The sequence below is a fragment of the Tamandua tetradactyla genome, chromosome 26, assembly GCF_023851605.1.
Source record: "Tamandua tetradactyla isolate mTamTet1 chromosome 26, mTamTet1.pri, whole genome shotgun sequence".
Taxonomy (NCBI): Eukaryota; Metazoa; Chordata; class Mammalia; order Pilosa; family Myrmecophagidae; genus Tamandua; species Tamandua tetradactyla.
The window spans coordinates 38,145,827-38,173,675 of record NC_135352.1 but is presented as its reverse complement, the minus strand read 5'-3'; the positions used below and the strand labels follow the sequence as shown (position 1 = coordinate 38,173,675).

General features: G+C 34.5%; 1 protein-coding gene across 3 annotated transcripts in view; it reads right to left on the bottom strand.

Annotated features, from left to right (window-relative positions):
- Positions 1 to 20,200: 20,200 nt before the first annotated feature.
- Positions 20,201 to 27,849, bottom strand: part of LOC143669761 (disintegrin and metalloproteinase domain-containing protein 21-like) — a 62,614-nt gene continuing 54,965 nt past the window's right edge. For all 3 annotated transcript variants that reach the window (XM_077144354.1, XM_077144352.1, XM_077144353.1), the window contains exon 2: positions 20,201 to 22,723. In XM_077144354.1, the coding sequence (XP_077000469.1) occupies positions 20,267 to 22,567 (2,301 nt within the window). In that variant the 5' untranslated portion in view covers positions 22,568 to 22,723 and the 3' untranslated portion in view covers positions 20,201 to 20,266. The remainder of the gene's footprint in view (positions 22,724 to 27,849) is intronic.

Below are 27,849 nucleotides of genomic sequence, written 5' to 3'. Positions count from 1 at the left end.
GTATTTGGTGTGTTATTCAGTAAATAGGTTTCATAGTTAAGAATGTGTGTGTGATTTTAATTACTTTTCTATTTATTGGATACATATTTGATTAAAATTATGATAATCAACACAATCATGACATTTCCTTGAAGTGGTCTTTCTGAGCATGTGGAATACTTAGTTTCTATTTTCATAAACCTTGTTTTGATTCCTATTTGTCAGAAGTAATAATATTTGATGATCTGTTCTACATTTTAGTGATTATGAATATCTTGCATAATGACTACATTTTATTATTGTTATGCTCAGCTATGAGCTGAGCTACAAATGTCTCTTTACCTGTTCAGAAGAAAATAATTTTCCTTCTCTATTGTTATATGCATAGTTCAAATAAAGCCTGGCATTATTTTATTTTAATTTTAGAAATAGACAATGTTCTACTTACATAAATTTAAGTATATATGCTTTCCATTCTACACTCTATCTAGAATTTGTTGTTTTTCATTTTGTTTGCTTTTACATAACTTTGCTTTTGAACTGTTTATCTTCCATCTTTAAAAGTCCCGAAAACCAACAGCCAGTTTGAAAAGAACAGCTATAGACATGCACATGTTCGTTAACTTTGTTCCCTTAATCTCCTGTTGGTGATGGTAGGGTTAATGTTGATTCAGGTGACTTAGTGTAATCCAGTCAGTGGAAGAACCAGATCATCTTAAACACAGTTCACTACTTGGACACTGTTTTATCCTAGATATTTGTAAAAAGAAAAAAAATGACAGTAAAAAAGTCACTTATTTCATACCTGAAAGCCAATATAGTATACAAAAGAAAACATCTTTTAAAAAGCAGAAATTGCAATGCTGATGCAAAACGTAGCTACACGAAACAAACAAAAACAGAATTTTGAATTTCCAGATAAGGTCAATCCCATTGTGTGAAATATCTGAGGTCCTGGAAACAGAAATACCTGGAGTATCCCTCTTAGCTTCTAGTTCATTTTCCTAGTCACGCGTAATTCATTCATTCATTCAAGTTTATATGCAGATACTTCTATGAAGGTCTTTTCCATGGAGGAAAATAACGTTGAATGAATAAGTTTTCTTTCCTTTCCCGAATACAAATCATACAAAAATATGGATATAAGAAAGAAAACTTTTAAAAATAAATGTGTTTTAATGTGCTTCAGGAAAGAAGTCCTGTGGCTGAGCATGTGTATATGCCCTGAAGGCAAGTGATAGAACTGCACTGGAAGAAATTAGCAGGGAAGACTCTTGCAGTGGAAAACATAAAAGTGCAAATGGACATATAAATAGAAGAAAATAAACAGATTGCTAACTTCAGTGACAAAAAAGGACAAATGGGGACTGTTTTAATTTTCTAGGCTGCTTAAACAAATATCATGAAATGGGTTAGCTTAAACAATGGGAATTTATTAGTCTATGGTTTTGAGGCTAAGAGAAAATCCAGATCAAAGCATCCAGGCAATGCTTTCTACTTCAAGACTGGCATTCTGGGGCTGGTTGCCAGTGACCCGTGGCTCCTCTGTCACATCGCGTGGCACAACAGCATCTCCTGGTCTTGCCTTTTAATTTTGGCTCTGTTTCAGCTTCTTGCTTTCTGTGACTTTCTCTCTCTCATGTCTGAATTCATTCTGTTTATAAAGAACTCCAGTAATAGGATTAAGTCACATCCTGAATGAGTTGGGAGCAAATCTTGAAGTAGCCTCCTCAAATGTCCTACTTACAATGGGCTCACACGCACAAGAATGGATAAAATTTAAGAACATGGTTTTCTGTGATACATCAAGCTTCAGACCACCACAAGGAGATGAAATTATTTAAGTACTAGTAATTTTTGGACTATGTGTTTGATGAAGGACTTGAAAGATTGGGATGTTTAAAGTGATCCCTAAATGAAAAAAATGTAGATTATTACTCTACTTTTCAGATAAGTACCTGCAAACTGGAAGTTAAGAAGGGATAAATGTAGTGAAAATCTCTTTCAAGAAAAAAAGAATGTATTCCCTCATTGTTTAGTCTACACCCCTATCACAGCTCTCTGTTTTTTTTACCAAATGATTCAAACCTATGTAAGGCAAGTATAGTATGGGTGAGGGAGTGGTGAGGTTTGTGGGCTGCATGTGTCTCCCACATCATGCTCCCATCTAAGGGGTGGGACAGTACACCAGATGAGAGTCCAGTCTCTAGAGCCAATCTCTCTTCTCTGGTTTCTAATCCTGTTTGAGTAGCTTTCGGTTGTCTAATTTTGTGCAAATTACTTAACCTATGCTTCCTTATCTATAAAACAGATGATACTATTTCCAGGACCTCCAATGAGTTAATACTTTTAAAGTACGTAAAACGGTACCTGGTGCATAATAAGGTTCAAATAAGTATGTATTAAATGAAAATAAATAGATTCACCCCTTTTCCACTTAACATGTTTCGTAGTATACAAATAAACAAGTCAACTTCCTGGAGAGGGAAAGATTTGAGACTGTCAGAAAAGTAGTAGAATTTGAAATGACTTAGAATGAAATTAGAAAAATATATTTGTGAAATGTGTCATAGGTATTAGTTAGATGATAGTAAGTTTGCATTAAGAAACTTACTATCATCTAACTAATAAAGTTAGTTAGAGAATAATAAAGGAAACTGATAATTATGATCTAATTTAATGGTACTGATAGAGTTTACTATTGCCTCATCCTTTCATAAGTGCCATGTGTACACATGGGTAGGGAAAGTGACCTCAGTTGCATTAGTACAACAGCTTTGGATCACTGAACCTGAGTGATATAAAATATCAGGACACCCCCAGTTCCCCCACTTTTGCTAAATAAGAGTGCTTATATGGTTGACTGATTTTCTTTCTACCAGAAATACAGGTACTTGTTAATACCTATGTCTATGTCTATATTTAAAAGATATCTCAACTTTGTGACAAAGTACAAAGACATAAACAGAATTTTTCAAGTTTACAGGTAGTTGAAAGTTTAGGTTAATTTCTCAAAAGTGTTCTTACATAACAAACATCTACACCAACATAATACTATACTCAGTACCAAGCAATGATCTGATTTGATCTTAGCCTGAGCCTCTCATCTTCCAAGTTCCACTATGAGTAACTGCGAAGGCAATATTTAGTTTTGAAAGCAGGAGCTTCCCAATTTCCAATTAAATGCATTAAATTAGCATTTAAATATACCCTAAAATGTTTATCAGGGAGAGGTATTATTCAAGTGGGGTCACTCTGGTGCAGTGTGCCTGTTAGTGAGCTCTCCTTGTGTATTTGGAGCTTGCTAATCCTGTGGATTTCTGATGACTTTTTTCTCCATAAAAATGCAGAATGCATTAGGAATCTTCCCTTTGAGCTACAGGAACTCTTGCTTTTGTTTGTTAACTTTGTCTATTCATTGGAACTTAATAATGAAGGCATGTTTAATTTTAATTGTTTTGCATGCTGTTTTTCTTGTGAATCTTAAGGGTTTCATTCTAAGAACATATCTTCAAGAAAACCAAAATATTTTAAATATTATTCTAGATGATTTCTTTATGTGGTTCTTTGATTAGTGTTCTCTCTATACAATGTTATATTTTCCGGTTTTTATCTGATATATATTGATTACAAACTGCGATTTTAATTCAGAGTTAATTTTGATGAAAAAACACAAAGTGTTATTATCATATAACTCTACAAAACAATATTGAATATCATAAAGAAAACATTATTTGGACTATCCAAAATCACTTTTTGTTTTGGTAAAATTACCAAATACTTTGGTTGGTAATCATTCAGTGGTTGTTCTCAGGTACATGACTTGGGTATCAATGTGTTTGTTTAGACAAAACCTCACAGAAAAGCTGAAACAATCTCATTCAAAAACCACTTCCCTCGTTATTATGAAAGACTATACAAAAAATAATTTGAGAAATAAACAGAGTCATCACAGAATTAATATCATTTGACACCAAACACTATTCAATATTTAATACAGTGCTTGGAAGTAGATTAACTTGCACATTTCTTCAAAGTGAGGGACTCTGCTCACATCAAATCATTTGATCGGAATTGATACATTTCAAAGTCTTTATTTGGAAAAGAAGTCCTGCTAATCTTGCTGCTGTGAATCTTCTCAGTGAAACAGTGGTCACATGGTTTATGAATAAAGTACTTTGGGTACAAGATATCAAACAAAATCAACATATACAATTCAATAAGTTATAAGTATAATAACATATAGGATTGTGTTAACATTGGTCATTTTGTAAATGATGATCAATTATTGCAGTATAGTGCTTTCCTTTTCTATGTAAATTAATGCAATAAACAACATAAAATTACTGATTAAGAGCATTGTATTTTTCTTTTAAGAGCTATTATGCTCTTGGAGTTTTAAGTTGATTTCCCTTTACATTTTGAAATACATTTTAAAAATCATTTCTAGAAAATGTATTATAGAAAATTTACTAAAGTGTGTATATCCCCACACTAAAATTATTTACATTTCATTAACGCATATAGTTTTGTGAATTTCAAATAATTTTTTCAATAATTTTCATCTTTGATCAAAGGGGTTGAAACAATTAAGGTTAAAAGTTGCTCTTCAAAATTTACAAAATGAAATACATGGGAAAATAATTTAACATATGTATTTTGATTTGAAGTGATTGTCACAATTGAAAAAATATGTTCTGCTCTTTGGGGAAGAAATGATCTATATATGTCAGGTAGACCCTGTTGGTTGATTGTCTTGTTCAGATCTGCTATTTCCATCAGTTGCTGCATGTTGGGTTTACATTCTTATCTATAATTTTGGATTATCTACTTTTGCTCCATGTTTATCAGATTTTATTTCATGTACTTTGAAGCTCTGTTTGGTGTGTATACACATAAGACAGTTATGTCTTCCCGGTAAATGGGTATTGTTTTTCATTATGTGATGTCTCCCTTTGTTCTTGTAATTTTCTTTGCTCTGAAGTCTATTTTATCAGATAGTAATATAGCCATTCGTTTTTTAAAAATTAATGTTTACATGTTGTATTTTTTCTCATCCTTCTACTTTTAGCCTACTTATGGTCATTAATTTGAATCAAGTTTCTTTTAAGAGCATAAAAATCCTATTGTTGCTTTTATCCATTTTGCAAATCTCCCTTTTTGGTAGTACATTTATACTATTTGTATTTAAGGTAATTGTTGATATGTGAGCTCTTAAATTTGCCATTGTATTATTTTCTGTTTAAGCTACTTGAACATACTTTATGATTTATTTACTGTGTCTTTGAGGGTATCTCTTTTTATAGTATTTATAATGGTCACTAACAGTCTACTGATGTGAATGTTTTGCCACTTGGAGTGAAATGTAGAAACCTCACATTGCTTTATGTTCATTTACCTTCTTGACTTTTAAATATTCCCCATGCATATTCCCCTTATTTTCCGGTACTCTGGCAGCACTCAACTCTGTGTCCTATTCTTTCTCATAACCAAAGACTGCTTCTTGATTTCTATAATTTCCATACAGATTATAGGTACTTTCAAACCAAATAATATTCATGGTTCCTTCACACAAATGTTGAATTCTACTTAGTTTCTTCCTGCTTTGGGTGACTCTCCAGACTCTCTCTCCTTCTCTCTCTTAATATTATGTTCTAGGGAGGTCTGTCTGCTTTAAGCTACTCTACTATAAAAATCGGAATGTTAGGTATTTATTGAGCTTCTATATAACAAACATTAAGCTGCATATCATTTTTTAGCAACTTCACCTTGTAAGTCACCATAACTCAGAACTACTTTGATATGGACAATTTTATCATTTTAGACTTGCATGGGATGTACTAAATTAAAGTGCAGAATGTACAAAATAAATATATATTAAATAATTAAATAACATATATGTTTTACTTTAAACATTATTTTAACATATGTTTGCCAGCTTTACCTGTTTCTGATATGTAAACTTCTCCATTATTTTCGTTTTAAACTTTCAAAAAGAGATGTTACAATGACAATATGAAAACCCTTAAGTATATGGACATTTTATTCATGCAATAGAATGACTAAAAGCAAGAGAAAACAAAAATAAATGAAAAAAGGACAAAGCAAATAGTAGTAAATATATCAGGCATAATTTTACATGCAAAGTTGATTTTTATATGTTTAAGCAAATAGTTAAGAAAATTATGATTTCAATAGGTAAAATTGCTAGAAGATGCATATGAACAAACAGTTAGCTAGTTAACATAAAAATATTCCAATTTTATACCTGGTTTAGGAATGTTTATGTGAGAAATATCAATAGTTTGGCTTTGAGCCAAGACATGACTGTGTTTTACTTTATTCTGGAGCTACTCTGCAACCATTTTACCTTTCAAATAATACCTTATTTTGTCTTGAGGAAACACCTACCCTGTTGATACTGTTAAATGGGATTCCCTTCACATAATTCAATTATTATATATAGAAACATACAGATTGAAAACTGTTGAAGTTCCACTCTATGTCAGAGACTGAAACATGACTGGTCATTTCAACACTTAAGCCATTGATAAGTTTTCCACTCACTTTGCTCCATGACATTCTTACCATCTGCATTCCTCTCCTGCCATTCAAGTCTGCTCCAACAGCCCTCATTACATTGCCTTTTGCCTAAGTTAAATAGTTTCTTTTCTTTTTTCCTTCCTTCCTTCCTTCCTTTCCGCCTGCCTTTTTCTTCCTCTCCTTGTCCTCCTCCTCTTTCTTCTTCTTTCCTCTCTCTCTCTCTCTTTCTTCCATCAAAGAAAACTAAATGATGCAGAATAAAAGAAAAAAATAATTTTCACAAGATTTAGCTCAAATTCACAGCAGCTTCATCCTGGACAATAAAACCCATATTATAGAGATTATATCCTTCTCAATCTTAGCAGAGTACAGAGAAAGAGGAAGAACTATTGCTCAGTTGTAAGCAGAATACAGCAGCAGCTATATCCAAAGAGTTCTGGTTCATACATCCTTATTTATCAATACTGGGTGATGGTTTGAAGATGTGTGTTCCCCAGAAAAACATGCTCTTAAAGCTAACCCATTCCTTTTGGTATAAATCTATTTGGGTAGGATCTGTAGGTTAGGTTACTTCAGTGCCATAGATGGGTCTTAATCTTCTTACTGGAGTCTGTTCATAAGATGATGAAATGGACATACAGACAAAAAAAGACATAGGAACTGAGAGCAAAAGTCATAGAAACAGAAGAAGCCACTGAGGCCAGTAGCTGGAAGCAAGGAAATCCATAAGGGAAGAGAGAAATCAGCAGATGCTACCATGTGCTTTACCATATGACAAGAAAAGTCCAAGCTCACTGGTAGGCAGTCTTTAAGAGAAGGCATCACCTGTTGAAGTCTTGATTTGGACATCTTCATGGCCTCAGAACCGTAAATTTATTATTTAAGGAATCCTCATTGTAAAAGCCAACCATTTTATGATATCTTCATTTCAACAGTTTTAGTGAACTAAAACAGATTTGTGCCAGAAGAGCTTGCAAATACCAAAAATGTTGGAATGACCTTATAAATGACAAAGGGGAAGATTCTGGAATAATTGTAAGGTGCTTGATCTGTTGGTAGACATATAGAAGCTAAAGTTACTTCTGAGAAGGCCTTAAACAGAAATGATGTGTCATTGCCAACTGGGAGAAAGTCCAGCCTTGTTTTTAAGTGGCAGAAAATAGGGAAAAATTGAGCCTTGATAATGGACAGAAGGCAGTATTTGAAAGTGACGGCCTTAAATATTTAGCTGAGGACTTTTCAAAACTAATGTGGAAAGTACAGCCTGGCTTCCCCCTGCAGTTAATAATACAATGCAAGAGGAAAGGGATAAACTGACAACTGAACTCCTGGGTACCAAGAAACCAGAAATTATTAGTTTGGAAAGCTCTGCACTTCCACAAAGTGAGAACAGTGCTCTATGTGAGGATGTAACTGAACATGGAACCAGTCAACCCTTTCCATGCAAGTCAGGACTGAAATGCTGCTATTCAGAAAGGATTTGAGGGAGGTTCTGTCAGTACTGACAGACTTTCTGTCTGACAGTTTGGGCTCCTGTGTACTGTATGCAGAACTGACAAAGTATTATGCCAGACCTGTGTGAACAGAACCACTGCCAGCCTGAACAAAAAGGGACAGAAAAGGGACAGATTGAAGGAAAAATCACTTCAAAGGTAGAATCACAGAAGCTAAGGTCTGGAGCAGGGGCATCTAGAGTCAGAAGAGTAGACCTATCCATGTATGTAGAGAGGGCGGGCAGGCCCCAGAGCCTGTGAGAAGGCGACCTTCCACCACCACTGTTCAGGAACCATGCTTTCTCACAGGCCAGGGGGACTGCAGAGAGCTTGGCTGCCCCAGTCTTCAGAGACCGTGGAGCACATTTCCTGGGGGCTGGGCCCAGGTTGGCTTCCACCCCACTGTGTTGAGGAGTTGAGCCTATGCTCCAGAGATTGCAGACTGTCTGGCCACCACCCTGTGCTGGACTGAAACGACCATGTAGCCCAGAAAAGCCATGTTCTTTAATCCTCATTCAATATTGCTGGGTGGGATCTTTTTGATTTGGACATTTTCATGGCCTCAGTACAGTAAATGAGAAAGTTAATAAATCCTCATTGTAAAAGTCAACTCATTTCTGGTATATAGCATTTTGGCAACATTAGCAACCAAAAACAGTAGGGGTATAAGATATTGACTTTGTGACATCTAAGTAGCCAAAGGAGAGAGAGGTAGTCGTGCTTCACCCCTGCTGAGACCCATAATTTGTAATTCTCACTGGATTTCTGTGTATTCTTTGTCCTTACAATCCATTCTTAATTTCCTTTGATAGGACTATTAATCAATATTTGAAAAGTTTTGAGAGGAAAATTACTGCTCCAAGATATTTAGTATGTAACAATCAACTTATTTTTATCTCTGGCTTGTCACATACCATGTCCCTTAATTCTTCTTATTTTGTAATCATTGACCAGATCCTTAATTACAAGTATAGAGGGGAAAAAATTCTAATTTAGTGGGATTTGATAGAATTTAACACAAAGCCTTAAAAACATGATGCTGTGAAATAAATAGCTCAAACTTATATATTCAATTATTTTAACTGATTTCATTTTATTTTATTTGTAAAAATACTATATCATGAACCACTACAATAAGCTAACCTGAAGGTGAATCTTGGCTATATTATTTATTAGCTTGAACAAATTGCGTAAACTATCTGAGTTTCTATTCCAAAGAGTACTCTTTAGAGGTAGGTATTATTATTTTGGAATATCACAAGTTTCACAGCCATTTCATTGTATTTTTTATCCCTCATTTCTTTGCTAACTAGTTAAATGAGAATATGTGAAGTAGTCTGTATGTTGTCTTGTATCTAAGAACAAACAAAAAGCTACATCAAGAGGTGATGATTTCTCCCCAGAGGAAGGCTACCAGTGTCTGCAGCTTCCCTGTCATGTGACAAGGCACATGACCAATGTCTTCTGATCCTTCTCTCCTTCATTTCATTGCTTTTAGCTTCTGGCTGCTTCTCTCGCAGCTTCTCTGTGTCCTTTCTCTTTCTTCTGTCTCTCAGTTTCTGTGTGACTCTTTCTCAGTTTCTTATAAAGGTCTCCAGTAAAAGGGGTAAGACTCATCTGGGACATGTGTCAACTGAAATAACCTTATCAAAAGGTTCCAACCACAACAGGTCTGAACCCACAGAAATGGATTAGTTTTAAAACATGATCTTTTTCAGGGGTCATAAAACCTCAAATCTTCACACACTTCACCCTGCCTTACAAGGTGTGAAAAAAATCTTTTTTTCTTTTAATATTCCCAGACAACTTTTAAGGAGAAGATAAATCTAACTACTGAAATAACTATATTCCAAAATAATTGTGTATAAAGCCTGAGCATTCTGGTGGTTTGGGGGACACTCATGACTAAAGCATAATGTTTAAGAAAAAAAGAAAAATTGAGGCTTACATTTGGCTGCAGAAAGGTAAGAGTTACATTCATCAATAGATTATGTTACTCCAAAAATAAAATAACATTTAATCAATTTCTTTTCTATATTGGCATGTCCCCTCTCCTGTATCTGGAAGATAATTCTATTTTAGTTAGAAATCTAACTAAAACAATATCCAGGAAGGGCTAATCAGCAAGTAATAGAACTTCCAGAGAGGAACAACTGGTTTTAGGTCATCCTCTTTCTTGGGGTAGATCATTTCAGCTTTGAAATATTATGTAGGGGTTCAAGTGGGTATAAACAATATTCATGGTATCCACCATCATATCCAAGATTAGTTGTTTTGCTTGAACTAATTACAGATATGTTTTCCTAAGAAATGCCTATAATAGAAGTCTGGCAGAATTAATTATGTTATTCTTGTGTTTCTTACCACAAATTTCTGATCTACTTCAATTACTGATTGGATGCATAATATTAAATTGTACTGTTCAGACAATTTAAGTTTTTCTTTTCCAAACTATGTTCCTTTTGTCTTTCTTGCCTTTTGTACAATGTTAAACAAAAATGGTGAGCCCAGGGGCGGGCCGCGGTGGCTCAGCAGGCAAAGTGCTTGCCTGCTATGCCGGAGGACCTCGGTTCGATTCCCGGCCCCAGCCCATGTAACAAAAACGGAGAAACAGAATACAATAAAAACAAGAAAATGTTTAAAAATGTTTCCCTTTCTTCCTTCCTTCCTTCCTTCTCTCTGTCTTTCCTTTAAAAAAAAAAAAAAAAAAAAAAAAAAAAATGGTGAGCCCAGACATTTTTGCCTTGTTTTTGATCATAAGGTAGGAGTGTTCTCTTAACCATTAAACATAATAGCTAAGTAAATTTTTGTAGGTGCCATCATTAATTTGAAGAACTTCCTTTCTATATATAGTTTGCTGAGGGTTTTCTTTTTTTTTCTCATTAATGGTTCATGAATTTTGCCAAACCCTTTTCTACACCTGTAGATTTTATCATATGAATTTTCTTTCTTAGTTTATCCATATGGTAAATTACACTGGTTGAGTTTTTAATGTAAAATCAATCATGCATCCCTGGGATTTAATCCCACATGGTCATGAAGTATTAACATACATTGCAGAATTGGATTTGCTATTTTTGGTTTAAGTATTTTGTGTCCATGATCAGGAGAGCTATTGGTCTGTAGTTTTATTATTTTTAATTTTTCTCTTGTAATGTCTTTGCTTTTAGTTTTAAGGTAATTCACCCTCATAAAAGGTTTTGGGCGGTGTTCACGCCTATCTTTGGAAGAGTTTGTATGTAATTGGTATTTTGGTTCCTTAAATGTTTCTTAGAATTTATGAGAAAGACACATAGAACTACTTTTATGAAATAAATATGAAAGTTTTAAAATATTATTTTTTTAAACTAGATATTTTACAATTCTACCTACCTATTTCCTTTTTAATGAGATTTAGTAGATTCTATCTTTAATAACATATTCCTTCACACCTGAGCTGTCAAATTTATTGTCATGTGGTTATGCATTATGTAGTCCCCTCTTACCAGTGTTTCATGTATTGGAACTGTTAATGAAGTCCTCTCTTCAATACCTTCTACACATAATTTTTGAAATCTCATATTTTCCTAATCAATCTGGCTAGTTTTATAAATCTTTTAAAAGAACTAGCTTTGGTTTCATTTACATTTTTCTTTTGTTTTTATATATTTAATTGATTTCTTCTTTTAACTTTTACTTTTTATTCCTTTGGGTATAATTTGTTCTTTTATTTGCATCTTAAAGTGGAAGCTTTATAATTTTTATACAATTCTACGCATTTTTCTCAGCACTTATTTAGCTGGTTCCCACAAATTCTAATATGCTCTCTTTTTATTTTCATTCGATTCAAAATACTTTCCAATTTTCTTTGTGCTATTTAACTTCCATGTTTTGGGGTTTTCCAGTTAGTTAATCTTTACTTCTAATTTAATTGTCTCCAGAAAATATACTTTGTGGATTTTGCTGTGCTCTATCTTGGAGAATGTTATATGGACACTTGAAAAGAATGTGTATCTTGCTGTTGTTGGGTGGAGTGTTACATAAAGATCATTTAGATCAAATTTGTTGGTAGCCAATTTCAACTCTTGTACATTGTGATCAGTTTTCCATCTGCTTGTTGAAATCTCCTGCTGTAACATAGATTGATCAGTTCTGCATTTTGGTTCTTTTAGTTTCGGGGTATTAGTGTGCATATATCTATTTTTTTAAGTATTTTGAAGGTTCCTCATTAGGTTTATGGCCATTTGGGTTGTCATAAGTTCTCTAAATATTGACCTTTCTGTCATTACAAAATGACCCTCTTCCTATCTAGTGGCATTTTTTTTATGTTGTTAGCTTTACTTTGTCTGATATTCATTTATCTACTGCAGTTTTCTTTTTATTTGTGGTTTTATGGTGTATCTTTACCAATACTTTTATATCGAACCTATCTGCTTCTTTATATTTAAATTATATTCCTTATACATATCAAATATATGGTTCTTGCTTTTTGTCCAGTCCTGTACACTCTTACCATTTAAATGGATTTTTTAAAACCACCTGCCATCTTGTTTTTTGATTTCTATTTTTCCCCTCAGTTCTTTGTTCCTTTTCTCTGATTTTTCCCCTAGTCTTTGAATAATTAATTGTTTTTTAAGGCTCTCTTTCTATCCTCTTGATAGATTAGCAATAATCATTTACTTATTTATTTTTGTATTTGTCTATCGCTGGCATCTGTAGAATTTGCTATGTACATTGTTTTTATTCATCACAAACTACCATCAAATGATATTGCACCACTTTACATGTTGCATATTGACATCACAACAGTATAATTTTAATTTCCTTTTCTTATATTTTGTGTTGTTTTTGTCATACAGCTTACTTCTAAATATGATATAAACCACAAATATCATTAATTTGATTTAAATATTCAATCAATATCTAAGTAGATTAAAAATGGAGTTTTATTTCTCTAATTCCATGTTTGCCATCGCTGGATCTTTCCACTCTTTCGTGTAAATCCAGTTTTCCATCTGTTATCAGGTCCCTTCAGTCTGAAGAATTTCCTTTAATATTTCTTATAGCATGGCTTCGTGGTAATAAATACCGCTGCTTTGGTCTGAACATATCTTTATTTTACCTTCTTATTTTTCAAATATATGGTACTTTGCCAAATGAAACTTATTTCTAAATACATTTTGAGAAGGGTTGCAGATTTATAAGGTGTCAATATTTAATTTTATATTTTAAAAAAGCATAGCTTTTCAAATTATTGTGAGGACATTGTCATGAGTCCTGTCCCCTGCGGCCCCGAGGACGTGCGGTGTCCTGAAGTCCTCACTGCCCCTCGCCCTGTCTGGGGCAGGTTGAGAAACGCCTGTCCTCAGAGCCACCCCCGTCACCCCAAGACGCTAATCAAAGCCAGGATCAGCGATGGGCCATGCCCTCCGCTGCGCTTGGGGGAGAGGGTCTTCATGTCCCTTCCTCTCACCAGCAACTAGCCAGGAGGAGATGGACCTCATGACGGCCTGCCACAGGGGTGGGGAGCTGCCACTGGAGAGAGCAACTTGGCCCTCTTCACTCTACGGTGGTTTCTTCCTCCGGCTCGTCCTGGAGGCTGAACCTTGATCTTCTGGCCTCCAGGGTTTCCGAATCCCCGTCTCAGACAGCTCCCGCCTGTGCGACCATCTGGAGAAGGGTCTGCAGTCCTGGAGCTCCCCTACTCCACCATCTTCCCTGACCGTCGTGCCTTCATTTTCTAAAGAAATTAACACTGGGAAAAGAATTCAAAGTGATTTTTTCCCTTTCAATACTTTAAAGCTCTTGCTCTATCCTCTGGCTTGTGTAGTTAATGACAAGAAATTGGGCGGTAATGTTTAATCTTCATTTGAATTTATATCAGGTCTTTTTTCTTCTTTCTTTTCAGGCCACTGCTTAGGTTGTCGGTTTTTTTTTTTTTTTTTAATTACTACTTTTCAGCAATTCTTGAGGATGTGCTTTGTATCTTGAATTTGTGGGTTTTTAGTGTCCATAAAGTATGTGAAAGTTTCAGGCATTGTTCATTCAAATACGTTTTTCTGTTTCCCCTCCTTCTCTTCTGGGTCTCCCAGAAAGTGTAATATTGGTATATTGCATTCTGGCAGCTTTATCAAACAGAGAGAGTGATGTATACAATCTACATGTAAGTGTTCAGAAAACAGATTGAGAAGTAGACAGACCACAGAAAGACAGATGGATGGGATGATATAGCAAATGTGAGAAAATATTAAAATTGGTATATCTGGATATCTAGATGGGACAGGGTGTTTTGAAGTTCTCTGCACAAGGTTTGTATTCTTTTTGTAAATGTCCCATAAGTTTAAAAGTATTTCAAGGTCAAATGCTTTTTTTAAACCCCAGGAATAAAATGAGGACTTATAAAAGAACCCTCAAAGGATTGCAAAAAAAAAAAAAAAAGAAAGAGAGCAGAGTAGTTTTGCTTTTTTCAACTCACCAGAGAGCAAAGTGTCCTATGAAATTTAATATTTAAACTATTGATTACCTTTATGTTCAGTTGTATATTAGCAGCTGTGGAATACATATATGGGTAAATGATTTCATCCCTAGTCTCAAGAAAATATCTGAAGAAATTATTATAAAATTTTAATCTAGGGCAGACCATAGTGGCTCAGCAGGCAGAGTAGTCACCTGCTATGCCAGAGACCCAGGTTCGATACCCGGTGCCTGCCCACGCAAAAAAAGAAAAAAATAAAAATTAAGTATAAAATGTACCAAGATTATATGATGGGTACAAACCTCATGCCACTGACACATACTACTGAAAGAATAAAGAACAACTTCTGTGTGAATTTTGAGTGACTTTTTTGAGGAAGAAAACCTTTGTGATATGTTTTGAAGATGGGAAGGGTTTCAGAAGATAAGGAAAGGCATTATAAGTGAACAAAATATTGTGAAAAAAGTCAAGGATTTTGGGAAACATAGAGCATATGTAGAAAAAAAACTTTCTTGAAATATAACATAGTATTTCTGTAGAGGAGAGTTGTGTTTTTTGTCCAGTTTTCTACTGAATTGCCTGTCTTTTTTCTCATTGATTTGAAGTAGTTTTGTGGATTCTACATGTGAGTCTTTTTTCAAATATGTGGCTTAAAAATATCTTCTCCAAGGGTGTGGCCTGATAGTCTTATAAAGATTTTTTATTAATAGAATCTCATAATTTTAATGTAGTTCAATGTATCAAGTTTCTCTTTTAAAGTAGTCAGTTTTTGTTTAAGAAAGCATTGCCTACTCCTATGTCATAAAGTCGCTCTATGTTTTCTTGCAATAACATAACTGATTTAACTTTGACATTTAGATCTGAAATAAATCAGTATGAGTTAGAGATAAAGACATATTTTTTTCCACATGGATAAGTAATTTACTGTGCCCAAGTTGTTGAAAGGATGATCTGGTTCTCTAGTCTATTTCTTTAGTCAGTCTTACCCTATTTTAATTTCTATAGCTTTTTAATAGCTTTTGTAATAGGTCTAGATATTTGGTAGCATAAATCCACCTGGCTTGTGTTTTTCCTCAAGTTCTCACAGTTCCTATCCTCTTTCACAGTTTCCACATTAACTTAAGTTTAACTTTTCATATTTAAAAGAAATAAAATAAATACTGTTGATAGTTTTATTGGGATTCTACTGAATTTATAAATTAATCTGGAAATAAAAATAACTGATCTCTTTCTAAAATTAGGTCTTCCAATCAATGCAAATTATACACACCTGTATTTAGTTTTATGTTCTTTAATTTCTCTTACCAATATTTCTTAGTATTCAGTGCTGGAATCTTACACATATTTTGCTATTTTTTATTCTAGGTATTTTTGTATGTTTGACACAACTGTAAATGGTATTACTTTACAGTTTTATTTCTTAGCTGTTTGTTGCCGGCACTTTGAAATTCAGTGTGGTAAACAGGTCCTGTATCTAGTAGCTTTTTCTCCATTAACATTAATTCTGTTAGTTTGTCTATAGATACTTGTGTATCTTCTAGGTATAAAATAATAACACCTATGAGTATCATTCTTCCATGCTGATATTATAAAATTATATATTTTAAGTATATTGTAAGGATATTCTGATAAAAGGATATTTTATTTTCTTCTCTCTTCATTTCATTTTGTCTAATGGTTCCAGTAACATGTTCAATAGAAATGGCAAGCAGTGCCATCGCTGTCTCTTGCTTAGTGTCCTGTGAAAGCATTTTACAGTTCAGAGTTCATATGTTTGCTGTAGGTTTTTGTTGTCATCATCATCTTTTTGATTGATGGTATATGTTATATACAGAAAGTCCCCTTCTATTCCTTTAGGATAAGAATTTTGTGTGACTAGTTCTTCCATGAAATGATTTTTGCATCTGTGGAGATGCAAAAAATGTAGTCTGTTCATATAAATTACATGCCTTAATTTTGTAATTTAAAAATAAATAAACACAAACCATCTTACCATGATGATGTATTATCTTTTTCACAAAATGCCAAACTTCATTTATCAAATCAACACATTATAAATTTTTACACCTATTCTCTTGAGAGAAATATTTTCTAATGCATTAGAGAATTAAGAAACCAAGTGTCATGAAAAGACTTTTGAGGTGATGTGCCTTCCTTTTTTAGATATCTCTGTGGAAGTACATAAAGTTCATGCAAAACATATATTTCTTATATTTTGGAAGAATTCACTTGGAAAGCTGTCTGGGACTGGCCAATTCTTAGTAATACTGACTAAATCTCTTTAGTATTTATTTCTAATATGATCTTTGGTAACTATCCCATATTTTCAAATTTATTAGTGAAATATTGTTCATATATACTATCGTCATTTTTTCCTTATATAGGCTCTGTTGTGATGTCTGCTTTCCATATCTGCTATCGGTAATTTGTGTCTTCTCTTTTTTTTGCTTTATTAGTCTTTCTAGGGCTTGATGATTTTTAAAAAAATCCAATAAAAATGTATTTTGTTTTTATCAAGTTTCTGTATTGTTTATTTGATTTATATTTCATTGATTCCTCTCTAAGTTTTATTATGGACTTCTTTATAACTTCCTTAGATTTAATATATTGTCTTTATTATATGTTGACATGGAAATTCAAATCACTGTCTTTTCAGTCTTCTCTTTCTTGTTATAAAAATGTATTTAGATAAGGCTATGCATTTTTCACAGAACACTGATTTCACTGAATCCCACAGAAGTTACATATGTTCTATCTACTTACGCTTTAGGTAAAAAAAAAAATCCTAAGTTCTTAATTTTTTGTTGTGCATCTATTCCTTAAGACATTATTGATACTGTTGTATAGCTTGTTTTTATATACTTAAACACATTTCTTCTTTCTTGTGTACTGTATAACCATCTGCACATGCACGTTTCTTTCTGATATCATGTTCCTCATACTTGAAGAACTAATTTTAGTATTCCTTTGAATGAAAACCTACTGCCAATGATTCATTTGTCAAAGAATCATTATTTTTTTTAAATGCATTTTTTGTCTGCCTACTTCATGGGGTGGGGGACTTTTGTTCTCCATTATTCTTGAAGGATAGTTTCACAAGTCAAAGAATTCTAGGATGAAAGTTACATTGTATATTTTAAAGACGTTAGTCCATTGTCTTCTGCATTCTGTTATTTGTTGAGTTCAGCCTTCAAACATTGTTCTACCTTTAAATATATAGGTCATTTATCGCTGGCTTCTCTTAACATTTCTCTGTCTCTGGTTTTCAGAAGTTTTACTATGCTATGCTTATGCATGTGTTTCTTTGTATTTATTCTGCTTGGAGTTCACTGAGCCTGTTGAAGTAGTGAATGATAAATATCCTCATTTTTGGAAGAATTCAGCCATCATACCTTTGAATATTACTTCTATTAAATTCTCTCTCTCCTCTTCAACTGTATCTCCAATTATAGGGATCTGATATCCTTTCAATATATTTCATATATCACTTATCCCATTATCTTTTTTAAATGCATTTTTGTCTGCCTACTTCATGGGGTGGGGGACTTTTTTCTTGACTTTTCTTCCAATTAACTAAACCAGTATTCTGTTGTGTGAACTTAACAGTTCAATTTGGCACTTGAAGACTTAAATTCAGATATTCTATTTTAATTTCTAGAATATACATTTGATATATTGTAGAGATTCCAATTTTGTGGTGAAATTCCACATTCTTTTGCATATTTTATTCATCTTCTTTAAAACATTAAGCCTAGTGAGTTTCTGTTTTTCTGCATATCTGCATCATCTCTAAGATAGATTCTAGTTTGTCTTTCACTTTCTCCTTTTTTCTTTATTATTGGCCATAATTCTTGCCTTGTGACTTATCTGGTTATTTTTTATTGGTTGCTAAACATTGTATACGATAGAACCATAGGAGCTCAAGGTGGTATTAACTTCCATTTGAGAGGTTTCCATTGTTCCTTTGTTATGAAGATAGGCTGAGGGACTGATAACGTCAGTACAATTATGGATTTAGATATGTCAGAGATGAATGTTTTAATCAGAAAGTCTAAGTCTTATTATATTGATCTCTATCATGGCCATCCTGAATGTTTTTTACTGAGAATTCAACAGCCTCAATTTCCTCAGGTCTGAGAAATCATGTGCCATTAAATTCTGTCACTCAGAGTTTCACACCATATCAGCCTCCTGCCTTATGAAATTTCAGGATCAGCCAAGTGTCTTAAAGAGGAGATAGTATATGCATTTGAGGCAAGCTCCTTCCAATAGGTCTTTGCTTCATGTGTACAACAGGATTGTAGATGACTCCATATTTTACAGGTTTGAAACTAATTTCCCAGCTTGTCACAGAGGACCTAAACTCAGTAAATATAGTTAGGAAATACTGACTTTTAATTTGGTGCTGCCAAACTTTGAATTTATCACTCATGTCTTGTTGAGGCACTAAAGTTTTCAGATTTCCCTTTCCTCAACAGAGTTTCTCTCACTTGACAGGCCAAGGCTGATCTTCAATTTACATTTAGAACATCCCCAGAGTTCTCCAGGGGAAAATAGATGATAATTCAGAATTCTTTTCCCTGCTCTGGAATTTTTAGACCATCTAGCCTTCAATGATTTTGCAGTTCTCTGATGCCTTATCTGTAATTTTAAAAACATTATATTTTTTAGTTTTTCCCCCAGGGAAATCACTGGCCTGCCAAGTCTACCTACATTCTACTTAATTGAAATACCTTCTTTATTTCTTTTATAACCAAAGGAACCAAGAAGTTTAGTGACAGATGTTATTATAATTCACTCTTTATATTTTGAAGAAAACTGTCACCAAAAATAAGTAACCTTCCGAAGATGGTAAAGGGCAGTGTAGGGAAAACTCAAAGTAACTTTTTATGCCTCCTGACTCTTGCTTTCTCCATTAGATCAATATTAATACTGTATCACAGTTTGGGTTCATTTAGAGAAAGAGAAATCACATAAGTAAAGACAAAAAACAATACCATGAACTGATAACTAACCATGGGGTACTACCTTCAAGAGGAGAGTTTTCATTCATGAGGCTGGGGACGAAAGAAAAGAGGTTGAGATGATATGAATTTGGAATATGGTAGGTCCAGCAGTATGGATCCAGAACTCAGAACTCTGAGTAGTAGGTACTGCTAAATTGGTGCTTCAAACTTGGAATACTGGGATTCAGATTCAGGTTAGGTAATGGGGCCAGTTTTGCTGGTGTCTCTGTTGCTGAAACGAGGTTGGTTCTGGCAGTGATTAAAAGATGGAGACTGAAAGCAACTACTGCTGCCAGGTTGAAAGCTATTATTGAGGCAACACTGGTCTAAACAGTTACAAGCAATGACCCCAGGTTTCCATTCCCCTTCCAATGCTCCATTAACAGAAACTTTAAGAAAGGGGCCTGCCAAAGTAGAAATGTGGATTCTACCTTCCCATCATGGTGTAGGCTTTACAAAGAAGAGGACAAAGGGGAAGACAGCTATGGAAATGAGAAACAGTAGTCCAAAGCCTTAATATTCTTTGTTCAAGATATTTAAGAGGCCAACTTCAGAAAAAAAGTAAACCTTCAACTTCCTTAAAATAATGAAGAGTAAGTAAAAACATGCTAGGAATTACCTCTTTTAATGACTAAAGCTTATGATCTGACAGAATAGATCCCTGAGTTTTTCTGTCAGCAGTCTCTTGAGAAGTGCCCTAACATCTGAACTTCCAGGAGACCAAATTTAATGCATGAGAAATTTTATTGATATCAGGGTACATTTCTTGAAATTGAACCTGATGTTGGCCTTTACACAGATTGAGTATGAGCCATATGCTCTTTTGGAATTGTCAATGTTCTTGGCTCTTTCTGAGAATGAATATGAACTTTGCTGTCTCTTGGAATTGGCACTGATGCTCGAATTATCTGAGGATGTTTCTTAATTTTTTGTTGTTTTTTCTGATGCTGTTTTCTTTTCCAAAACATAAAAAGCAAACAGAAATAGCATAAAAATAAAACAATCAAAGGAATAAGCCACAATATTGCAAGGTAACTCTTTTTATCTTCTTTTTTAATAGGGGCTGGGCCACTGTCAATGCTACCTCCGTGTCCTTTTTCCAGGCAGTAAGGAGGGGCCCACTTATCATTGCAATGACATTGATGTTTACTGTTGCAGACACCTCTATTGTTGCAGGTCTGTGATGAACAATCACTTTTCAATGAAGACCTTCTGACACATTTCCTCTGGATGCAGATATGGTCTGGGCCGCATTCTGTGCCATCTTTCACATCACCAATATCGGGTATGGTCATTCCAAAATGATAGTCAGTGCTCCAGCAGGTGACACCATTGAAGTGAGTCTGAAGCACAGTATAATGCTCTTTCAGAAAGGGAACTATTTTCACATTCTCACACTGAATTCTCCCACACAGGATATCAGAAGTATTGCATGATTTATAGATACTATCCTTCTTTCCACAGTTACCAAAACGGTCACCTTTGGTGTTGACTTCTTGGTAGCAATTTTTATTTGCACTCTTGGCCTCTTTGCCAAAGATCTGCTTACACTGTTCATTGTGGCTGTTACATCTCTTTTCATAGCAGGAGGCAGTATCATTACAGGGATTTCCATTCTGCACATATACATCATCTGGACACTCATGGGACGTTCCATTGCACCATTCTGGAAGATCACATTCATTGATCTGTTTTCTACAAACTTCCCCTGATGGCAAGAACTGGCAGTTTTTGCAGCAAAGCCCAAAAGCGCAAGCAGACCCAGAACTCAGAGTGCAGTTTGACAGACAACAGGGATCTTTATCACAATTTTTTAAGGGTCCACAGTCACATTCTTCTTCTTCTTCAACAATACCATTTCCACAACGTTTCAGTATAAAGATTTCATCTGTCTGTTGAGCGTAACGCAAACATTGTCCCAGACTTACAGTGGTTTTCCACAAAGAAGCATAGCTGCAGTTGCTGAACCTAACTGATCCCACTTTCTGGGAATTCATTATGCATCGTTGTTTTTGCCCACATACACATGTTTTGTCGTCATGAGGCATACCCAAAACATGACCAAGCTCATGGGCCACAGAGTTTGCAAAATTGTTCCAGGTTTTACCTTGGAAAGTCACAATTGCAAAATTATACTGTTTTTTACACACTCCTCCAAGGTAGGCCATACCAGGTAATCCTTTTAATGCCTTATTTATAAAAAACTGTACAGCATCATGTTGTATCCGGTTAGAAAAGTTTTTGATCTTCCATTTGCTAAATTTGGCTAGAACAGTATTTACATTATCTACTATAATAAAATTTTCATCAGTCCAGATCTCAATACCAAACAACTGGATATTAATACCCAATACATCATAAATGGAATCCACTATATTGATAATATTATATATATCCTCCTGCACCTTAGAAACATTCTGTTCAAAATGAAGATACAGAGTATTATCCACCACTATTGCCAATTCAAGAAACCACTCATGGGCCCACCAGCCCTCATAAGAGCTTTGCTTCAGAGTGGAATTACTGATTTCTGGAAAGTCTAATTTGTGTACTGTTTCCTCTTGCATAAAGTCAAGTCTCAGATTTGGGAATTGTGTCCCCTCTCCATCCATCTTATACACTAGATGTTCAAATGTGGCAGAAGACATTATGGGCTGAATTTCATAAGCAATGTCATTAATCTGCAACATTCCTCGAAAGCCCCCAAAGCAGGTACTGAGGGCAACCAGGGATTCGGGGTCCCCCTCCACAGAACCATGATAGTAGCAGTCATTCTGAATAAAGGGCTGGTCCTCCAGGAGGGCACCCTGGTCCGTGTAGGTGAACACTGGGAGGTGCCTGGCCAATAAAATTTTCTTGACCTTCATGTGGACAATGTGTTTCTGGCCCCCAAAGTTCATCCTATAGGAGATCCAGCCCGGAGCCTTGGTGCCTCGGCCTCTGCCAGTTACCTTCAAGGGAATCACCACTTCTGGGGGGCTGTGATATTGGGAGTGCTCAGCCTGAGTGTGTCCAGAAAAGGACAGAAACACCCCCAGCCAGTGTAGCAGAAGAGTGATCCTCAAGTGCAACAGGGCTTCACTCGCAGTCATTATGGAATAACAGTTATGGAGCCATTGGTCCAGAGTAGAGGAAGTCAGGGTTTGGAGTCACACCTTGACCAGCTCCTCCCTGTGAGCTGGTCAGTGTTCTGTGCTAATCTTTAAAGGTCTGTCTTCTGGCATAGTTGAATCATCAGAACCGCAGCACTATAAATAAAATAAAAAGTGGTTTTTGGATAGGAGTGGTTTTTGAGAGTGCCTGCTGGGAGAGAATGGGTAAGGCATTGGATAAAAGCATTTAATGTTTTTATGGGTCAAGATATGATTTAAGAAACTGCCTGATCTCTGCTCTTAAATTTTGATGGGGCAGAGTGGTCCTGGGAGTATATAGGAGAATGGAGTTTGGTGCTAAACTTATAATTCTTGAATTTGGATGATATACACATATGGAATCATTATATTCTTCTCCAAATATATGAATTTGTGCTAACATTTCCAAAACCAATACTTTGAGGAAAAATGTTCTTAGGAGGTAGATATTCCTATCACTAGGGTTTTCAGGAAAGCCCCAATTTCCACATTTGAAATGTTCTAAGTACTAATAGCTCTTGTGTTCAATTTCAAATGACACATTATGACATTACGTAAGATACATTAAGAAAAATACTATCATATTTTTCATATTAGTCACTGCTATTGCCCTTTCCACATGCCTCCCTCTAGAATAAATATTTATTAGTTGTCTTTTCTCTACCTTAAGTTCCTCATTAGCCCTGTCAGAATGGAACCTATTCTAGAGTGTCATCTCTGTCTTTCACAAATATTATCATCTGCTATATACCAGTCCTTATTTGTAAAAGAACAAATGGTTATAGAGTTAGTGGTGAGTGAATTTTGGAGATATATGGGTGTTATTTAAAAAGATTTTGTAAGTGATTACATTCTGAAAGAAGATCACTGAAATATATATCTAATTCTGGCTTTAGAACCAGTTGATATTTCCCTGTTCCTTCCCCTTTTATATATACATCTAAATATCTTGGAAATAAATCAGCAGACTGGCTAAAGTTTTCAGGACTTGAGGACTGGCAACAAGGTGAGTTCCCATGGTTTTCCATTTGTACATATCAGACCAGGCTCTGGAGAGACATATATCCCAGAATCACCAGCAGGCATAGGGGGAAAAAACAACTCAACAAAATACTTGTTCCCTGGTCAAAAAACAAAGAAGATTGAAGCTCAAAAAGATCTAGTGAGGAGCCCAATCCCTTGGACACCTGAGAACACCAGTGGCCACATGGCAGCATCAAAGACATGTTGACCCAAAAAATATTCCATAGTCAGTGCAATGAGGATCATCCAACCTGCCCCCTTAGCAACAAAACTGCAAAGATGAGCTAAATTAAACCCAACTACAAAAACAGGTCACTAGTTAGGCCATTGCTTTCAGAGGCAGCAGTGAAGCTCCAGCAAACCAACCCAACCCATACTCTACAACCAGGTCACAGGAACTCAGGCTAAATGAGGCATGGCAGTGGCATCAGGAAAGCCTAGCATCTCCAAGTTCTGAATCCAGTAACATGCAAAACTCAAACCCATTGTCTTCTGCCCTTGCTCTCTCTGGGAATGAAAGCAGGCCAATGGCATCACATTGCCCAGAGAAACACCTTCTACCTGCCCAGGGTGCATCAGCAGAATTGAGCTGAGGTTCCATCAGACCAGGAAGGAAAAGGTAGACTGAAGTGACATTGAAAGACCTCTAAAACTCCATTTTCATTGGAATATGGCCCACGAAAGCAAATGAGAATATACTATAAACATAATGGTGACTGCCAGCTAGAATAGAAGATTAAATTAGGAGTCTCACAGGCAGTTTCCTGAGTCATATGTTCACACAAACCAAATGCTAAAAATTGAAAACCACTTGTTGAACTAAGGACCAGGGAAACCATATTGTGAATGAGAAATGACAATCACCTGACACCAATACTGATATGAATCAGATGTTGAAATTATCTGACAAGGATTTTAAAGGATCTATCATAAAAACACTTCAACATTACCATTTTTCTTGTAACATAGGAAAATATTGACATTTCATTAAACAATAAAAGATAAACAAAAGAACAAAATTGGAACTGTAGAGCAAAAAAATAAAACAATATACAGAAAAAGCTTACTGGAGGGACTCAATAGTAGAGTGGCGATGACAGAACAGAATCAAGTGAGTGTTAAGACAGAACATTAAACTTTATTTAAATTAAACAACAAAGTGAAAATAGACTGAAAATAAAATGAAGAGAGACTCAGAGATTTGGGGATATTTACAAAAGATTAAACATCAGATCACCAGAGTCAAAAAGAAGAAAAAGTGTGTAGGTCTTCAAAAAATATCAAACATGAAATGGCTGAAACATTTCCAAATTTATCGGAAAAGAAATTTACAGATTAAAGAAGCTGAGAGAATCTTGAATAAGAAGAAAGCTTAAATAATTCTGTATCAATACACATCATAGCTAAACTTTTAAATTCTTTCTAGAAAGAAAAAAAATTAATAACAACTTAACAGAAACAACACAGTTTCTATAAAGGAACACCAATTTCAATGACTGTGATTTCCTCTATGAACCCAGGGAGGCCAGAAAAAATTGTGGCACAATATTTTTTAAACTACAAAAAGACAAGAACTGAAAATTGTGTAACTTGCTCCTGGCATCACTTTCTCCAGGAGTAATGAAGAAATAATGATGTTCATCTCTCCAGTGAAAAATGAAGAGATTTGTTGGCAGTAAACCTGGAACAGGAGCTGCAAAAATAGAAAGAAAATGGTAACAGAAGAAGCTAGGGAACTTCTGAGGGAAAGAGGAACAATAAAATGGGTAAAATGAGCAGTAAATACAACAAAAATCTTTTATTTCATGAGTTTCTTAAATCATGAATAAGGTTGAAGGCAAAAATGATAACTATTATCATACATCTCTGTCTATTTAGAGGAAATAATTAAAACAAAATTATTTTAAAATTGGGAAAGGAGCATGGACCTAAAGGAAAGAAAGTTTTAGTGCTTCACGTAAATAGTATAACATTGACACCAGTAGGCTGTGATAAGTTATGGGCATGTTGTAGGAATTAGAACAATTACTAAGTAAATTATAAAAAGTGATACAATGCAAACCATTATGAATCATTCAAAATGAAATTCTAAAAATATTTCAGCAACTTACAGGATTACAATAAAAAAACAGAAGAGCAAAAAACAGAACAAAATTAAAAAAAAAAAAGATAATATGCTGAAGCCCTAATATAAAAATAATTTCTTTATGTGAGTGGTCTATAAGGACCAATTAAAAAGTTATGCATTGGACGGGTGCACGGGTGGTTTGGTGGTAGAATGCTCACTTCCCATACGGGAGACCCGGGTTCGATTCCTGGGCCATGTACTCACCTCCCTCCCAAAAAAGGTTATAGGTTGGTACAGTGGATTAAAAAAAACCTCACCTGCTATATGTCATGCTATACACAAATAACTCACTTCCAAACATATAAGTAAGCTGAAAGTAAAGGATGAAAAATAAAATATTATAGAAACCTTAATATAAAAGGCAGTAATGGATAGATAAATGTGAATTAAATTAGATTTCAGAGTAAACAAAATTAGGAGGGAAAAAAACGAAACATATGTAATCATAGAATGCTCAAGGAACCAAAAAGATAGACTTTACTATCTTTTTGAATGAATAACTACTAAAAGGGAGAGCTTCAAGAGTCTGCCACTTAAATTATGTCCTATTCAGCAAGATCATATAATATTTACCGAGTTAGAGTCTAGAATATAGGCTAACAGGTGATGGGGTGGACATAGGAAACAGGAAGTTGAGGCTTAATATATACAAGGTCCCTCTTTGGACAAAGAAAATATTTTGGTAATGGATAGTGGTAATGTTACCAAAACAATGTGAATATAATTAACAGCACTGAAATATGTATTTGAATGTGGTTAGAAGGGGAGATATTAGGTTGTATATGTGGTAACAGAATAAAAGTTTTAAAAAAATCTATGTAACTGCACAACACAGTGAACGCTAATTTCAGGTCTGATTATAGTTAACAGTATCATTATAAAAAGTCCTTCCATCAACTGCAACAAATGTTTCACACCAATGCAAATAGTAAATAATAGGATGATATATGGGAATCCTGTACTTTATTCATGATAGTTCTGTGAAGCTGCAACTTCTCAAATAAATTTTAAAAAAATAGAAAATGCTTCAAAATACATGCAGCAAAGACTAATAGAGTTAAAAAGAGAAATAGACAAATCCACTAATAAAAGTTAAGAATTTCACAGTAATTTACAGAATACTGGTCAGAATCAGCAAGGATAAAGACGAACTGAAAAAATAATATTAATTAACAAGATCCATTTGATATTTATGGAACACTCCACCCAGTAACAACAAAGTATGTATTCTTTTCCAGTGCCCTGGAGTGTTCACCAAAGTGAAGTCTTATCTTGGCTTATAAAACAAACCACAATTAATTTAAAAGAACTGAAGTCATTCAGAATATGCTCTTTGATCATAATGGAGCTAAAAAATCCTTATCAGAAAGTCATAAGGAAAATATTCATAATCGTTGAAATTAGCGCACTTTTTAAATATTCTATGGACAAAGTCTTGAAAACACAATATATCACAATTTGTGGGTGAGCTAAAAACAATGCTAAACAGGCAAATTAATAATACCTAATGCTTATACTAGAAAAGAAAAAGTATATCATATAAATAATCTAAATTCCTATCTCAAGAAACTAAACAATGCTAGAAAGAAAAGAGCAAGTTAAAGCAAAGCAGGCAGAAGTAAGAAAACAAAGATAGAAGAAATCAGTGAAATGAAACAGGAAAATGGAGACAATTAGGGAAACAAAAACTGGTTCTCAAAATAAAATCAAGACAATTGATAAATCTGTGGCAAGACTAAATTATTAAAATAAAGACTGAAATTAAAAATATTAGCCAAGAAACACATCCCAAAACCCTTAGAATAAGAAAATACTATGAATGACTTTATACTAAATAATTTGACAAGTTAGAAGACATGGTCTAGTGCCACAAAATCCACAAATCCTCCACATTCAACCACATGAAACTGATAACCCAAATAGACCTATAACCATGAAAGAAATTGAATTTCTAACTTAAAATCACCCAGAAGAAAAATCTTCAGGGCCAGTTTAGTTTTACTAAGGAATTTTACCAAACATTTAAAGAAGAATCAATACCCATATTTGCAATAAAGCCAAGGAGTGAACACTTTACAATTTGTTTTACAAG